Source organism: Pinus tabuliformis, chromosome 8 (genome assembly GCF_031772625.1).
Source record: "Pinus tabuliformis cultivar Carrire ecotype Pingquan chromosome 8, CPIR1, whole genome shotgun sequence".
NCBI lineage: Eukaryota > Viridiplantae > Streptophyta > Pinopsida > Pinales > Pinaceae > Pinus > Pinus tabuliformis.
Genome location: NC_142294.1, coordinates 637977638 through 637983057, shown reverse-complemented (window position 1 = coordinate 637983057; position 5420 = coordinate 637977638). Strand labels below are relative to the sequence as shown.

The following is a 5420-nucleotide window of genomic DNA, read 5'->3' as shown; positions in this document are numbered from 1 at the left end:
TGAATTCTTATTGGTGTAGAGTAAGTGGTTATGTTAGTTATATTTATTTTTCTTTATCCCTTACTAATACATCGAGTTAGTTCGAAAAATTGTATGCGTCTTACTTCAATATTAAATTTTTTTATATTCCAAAGTAAGAATTGTATATATGAATGTCAAATTTACAATAAGTTTACATCTTATATTAATCTTTTACAATATTTTGTATTCAAAATTACTACTTGTACTTAGAATTTACTCCTCAATATATAACAGATTGAGCATTAAAGTACATTTAGATTCATACATGTTTAAAATGAAAAATAATAATTTTGAATTAAATGATATATAATTCAAATATATATTTTGGAAATTCATTAAGTTATGTTAAATGTTATAAGAAAAATTGCTAAAAGAATATTAAATCATAAATGGAGAGAAGAAAAAATTGACAAAGCATTCAAATCATGGTTTCATGTAAAATGCATTTGATAGTCATATATTTATTATAATGATAAAACCATTAAAGAATACATAATGTATTTAGAAAGTTAGATATATAATTTAAAAAATAATAACTTGATGGCTATAATTGTTTAATTGTATAATCATCATTATATATTATTGACAATTTGGGGAAAAACAAAGTGGCTTATATTAAAAAATATATTATATATTTTTGTTCTGAGAAAAAAGCAAATTGTAATAATTTACATCATAATTTTTTATTTTATTTTATGACTTGGGAGAGAACGAGGAGACGCTCTGCGATGGCGAATGTTTACACGAGGGTTTACGCAGCCGAGCTCTGCGATGGCACTGGATCACGCAACGATGGAGGAAGCGGAAGGGTCAAGCTCAGTCCCGTCAAAAGGAATGGAGGAGCCGTGAAATTTTTCGCAAGACAGAACTTAGATCTGCAGCCTTGTGACGCAGATCAAGCAAAATGGTTCAAGCAATCGTCGTCGAGCTCTGTCCTGGCACCAGAGCCATTGTTCCGAGGGTCGGCTCATAGATCCAGCGTAATGCACTCCTCTACAGTCCGATTGATAGATCGACCTCTGCTATGGTCGTATCTGGAAGTCCTTTCTTGGGGAGAGCGAGATCTGGTAGCGGCGGTCAGTGCAGTCCATGGGATCAATGCCGCTGCCCTAGAAATGGAACTCTGAATCCAAAAACGAGCCAACATTTGGAGGGATCTGCGTAATAGGAGGCCAGATCTGGGAATATAGCTTGATCCGAGGCGGCAGAACGATGACAACAACCCTAGATTGGGCAGAGTTTCTGCAGATCTAGTCATGCATAAGGGAAAACGAACCAAAATGGAGCCAAATCTGAAACTACGCCATCAGCCAGAGCAGGTAACAAATACTTGTTTTCCTATTCTGATTAAACCCCCTCAGGGGAAAACTCGTTTATTATGGGTTCATGCAGGAGACACCTCCATGCATCTGAAAAATCAAATAAGGGCAGAAATGGGATACCCAGTTCAGGCCCAGCACCTGGTTAGTGGAAGGAGGTCCCTTCAGGACTGTAGATCGTTGGAAAGTTACGAGATTGGTCCAGGTTCAACCATTACATTAAATCTCAGATTAAGAGGGGGGGCTCTGCCTCTGGGACAAACAAGCCCCACAGGGGGGAACAAGGGGAAAAAAATTGCAGCCCAACATCAACCAAAGGGATCCTACAAAAACATCTTACAGGGCAGCAGGAATTCAGGGCTCGCTCCAGATTAAGGCGGACACATGCCGAAGCGATACATAGTGGATCAGTGAGAGCAAACCCCAGCGTTAAACTTAGATTCTTCAGGGCTTGATGATTTCGTCAAGTCCTATGAAACACAAGCTATAATTTTCCGTTTCAACAGTTTCTAGCCCAAACCTATGGATCTTTTCCATTGGATCTTCTCCAACTCGACCATGGAATGTGATATTCATTTATGTTCAAAGGGTTTCTTCATAGTAATATTTACATCCAAGGATGTCACAGATACAGTCATCAGTGCCGGGCCATGGTTTTGGGGAACGTCCGGGCTGTTTGTGACCCCATGGTTTCCTGATTTTGATCCAAATAAAATGACTAACTAAAATGCCAATTTGGGTTAGACTTCACAATCTCCCCTTGCACTTTTGGGATGAACGAGTGTTGGAGGGCATTGGGAACATTATAGGGAAATACATCAAAACAGATCTGGAAAGGATCAATGAAAGGATCTACACCTTCGCACGTATCTGTGTGGAAGTAGATTTAAGTAAAGGGCTGCCGGAAAATATAAATTTGATTTACAAACAACAGAACTGGCTGCAGGTATTAGATTATGAAAACACCACTTTCAGGTGTAGGATCTGTAGGCAGACAAGACACTTACAAAGCTCTTGTCCAGAAGCCAAGAATAAAAAGAAACAGCAAGGGAAGCAGAGAAAAGGTTGGCACTTTCTGTTATAGACATTTTTGTGCCTCGCATCAAGGAGCAGGGAATGTCGATAATTACAGGGATCCTCAGTCCCTAAACATGTTGTTCTTACCCCTAAAAGAACAAGGTCATCAATCAACAGCACTTCCAATCAGTTCTCCACCTGAAAACACTTCAGAACAGGCTTATTTTGGATCATGTCAGCTGCTAAACTGAGCTTCTGTGCTGTATTGCAACTGTCCCACTCTGTACCTACGCTGGAAGTCAAAAACTATGAAGGCTACCTGTGCTGGGCGAGATTGGCCAAGTGGCACAGTCATCCTGCAAGGTGTCAATTGCCCAGGAAGCTTCCAAACTGACACTTGGTTCATGAGATTCGCCCTGTGATGAGTAAGAGGTACTTGATCACCATGTGTAAGCAAGGATCTCCAAGTGGACACAGGAACTGAAGATTAACTGAAGATGGAGAGGAAACAAGGCAGCTTCATGTCAGTCTCAAGATGACTCATCTTTTCCTCTTCTACCCTATATATAGAGCTCTTCTATGAGAGCTAGGGAGGCTAGAATTTTGTATAAGCAAGGAGGTGCTGTTGGTATACCGCCAGGATCATTGGGTGATTGTTTTACTAGAGGTGAAGAAGAGAGTTCTTGCTGCCGAGGAGGTGCTGCTGGATTGGAGCCAACATCATTGGTTGTAACTTCCTCTGGAACACTGTTACTTTCTATCAATAAAGTTTGCATGTTCTCCTATATACTTGTTTTACATAGATGCTTTGTGTTTACATGTGTATTTGATGCAATCTGATCCATGCTTTGATTATGAGTGCTTGTATTTGTTAGTTTGCTCTCTCTTGTTGTGCAGGTCTTGTGTGTAGCTGGATCGGCTTGGAGAGCAAAGAGCTGGGAGCTGGATACAAAGGAAGAAGGATAAGGATCAATCAAGCGCAAGACACCAGGTTGGTTGACCCTCTTTCCATTCTATCTGTATTCTCATAAAGAAGAACATGAAAACTTTATCATTCAGTTGTTGCTAGAGTCTATCACTTCTAGAAAGGGTTAGGGTCATCCGCATCGGATACTTTTCCCCACAACAAACTGGCGACTCCACTGGGGAGATCCTAGTATCTTGTTGTTGTTATTTGTAGTATTTTTCTATTTCTATCTTGAAGAACCGAGTACCGAATCGAAAAGCTTTTGACTATATCAAAAGCGAAGTAGAGGGTTTGCTACTCTTGCTCCTTTGCTGAGCAACTTCAAGACTTAAAGAGCTAATCTACAGGTAGATCTTTACTCTTTGTGATAGATCTTTATCCTCTTGATCATCTCTTGACCTGTACTTAACCCATAGCATTTTATTTCAGTCAAAACAGTACATTTTTGAGCTTTTTATGACCCGGAATTATTAGCAGACGTAACTCCCGTAAGTCAGTGCAGGCTGTCCACAGGCAGTCTGCATTATAGCGCAGGTAGTCCCTTCGGGAACTGCGCTGGGAGTGAAACTGGCAGACCAGTGCCTGCGCTGGTCCAGTTGGCCTTAGGCTAGCTCAGCTCTTCCCTTGTGTCTTGGCCCTGTTTGCACTTGTTTTTGGCTGATTGATTGCTGGTTATTGTATTTGCTGTAGACCTCATCTCCTTGAAATTATTCTGCCTCAGTTGTATGATGAAATTGTAAACGTTCTTTCAGTGTTTCTTGTTTCAGTTACAATTTCCCATAGTGAAAAGCAAACCTACAGCCTTGACCTCTTAGATTGCGATCTTATGAGTTAGTGTTATTGCTGTTCATAGCTGTTTTGGATTGGTTTGCTTTCACTTTATGGTTTGAATCTGTATTTTTCTTGTATTTTAAACAAGTCTTTCATAAGGTGTTCTTCTGATTGTGGACAAGCTTGTTTATTCATACTTGAAAGTTAATTCGAAAATCATACAACAGTTTCCTTTTGTTAAGCATCAACATTAAGGAAAACGAAAAGAAATACATGCATTGTGCATTTTGCATTTGACTGTATATATGATGATTTAGGGAAATGTGCATTATAGTGTGTGTTCTTTGATCTGTGGAAAAGTTGTGTCTTACTCTTTCCTCAAGTAGATTAAGGTTTTCAAAGTTGAAAGACTGAAAAGATTTTGCTTCTCATTCTTAGATTGCATATAGGAAGTTGTATATATACATCTCGTGGCGAACCTGAAAGGCAAACTACTAAGAAAGATCAACATTAAAATAAATTCAATTTACATAACAACGCTTTGGAATTTAACGCAAACATCTAGAGGTCTAGGTAGAGACGTGTTCCGGCGTCGTTAAACATAGTGATTGTCGATCTCTACGAAGGTGGGTGATTCCTCCTGAGAGTCGGTGGCACTAACACGGATTTGAGCTCCCGCGTACCGTCGAGTATATTGGGAGACCCCTATAGGCTTTTATCCTTTTATCCTTAGGAAGCCGTGTCGACCGCCCTACTGATCGCGATGCAGTGAACACAACATTCACGAAGATCGACCACCCGTACCGTAAAACGTATTCTGTGGTTTCGCGAAAGGTTTGGCACTCCCTCTACCTAGATCTCCAGAGCAGTTTCTTTTGGCCTTTTTCAAACTCTATAACTGAAAAAGTCCAGCCGAGCATTTGTCACTTCGGGCTCGTTAATACATCGAAGGCGACTAGAGTCATCTTTAGCTTTTTCTCGACTCTTAAAACATGAAAAAGCAAGTTTGTGTCTAAAAGCGTCGTAAATAAAATTTATCTTAAAGCGGAACATAATCACCTGTTATTCCCACGTTGATCTTTCAGTTGAAAAGTATGGAGCCCACCAACCAAGGAAGTAACCTTGGCGGAAGTCCAAATCCCTTCTCCTCTTGGGGAGATGTTGGTGCGCCTCATATGGCTACATTGTCGCTTCCAGGATTGACAATTGGCCTTCCTGTTTGGCTCTTTTCAACTAATGTAGTCCAAATCGCCACTAATCCTGAGCAATCGAATCAACAGTCAGAACCATCTAGAACTACCCACCAGCCTTCCACTTCTTATGAT

General features: G+C 40.2%; 1 protein-coding gene across 1 annotated transcript; it reads left to right on the top strand.

Moving 5' to 3' along the window:
* The first annotated feature begins 1301 nt into the window (after positions 1-1301).
* Positions 1302-1715, top strand: LOC149237148 (uncharacterized). Its single transcript, XM_089369170.1, has one exon. The coding sequence runs from the start codon at positions 1302-1304 to the stop codon at positions 1713-1715; it is 414 nt and encodes a 137-aa protein (XP_089225296.1).
* Positions 1716-5420: the final 3705 nt, after the last annotated feature.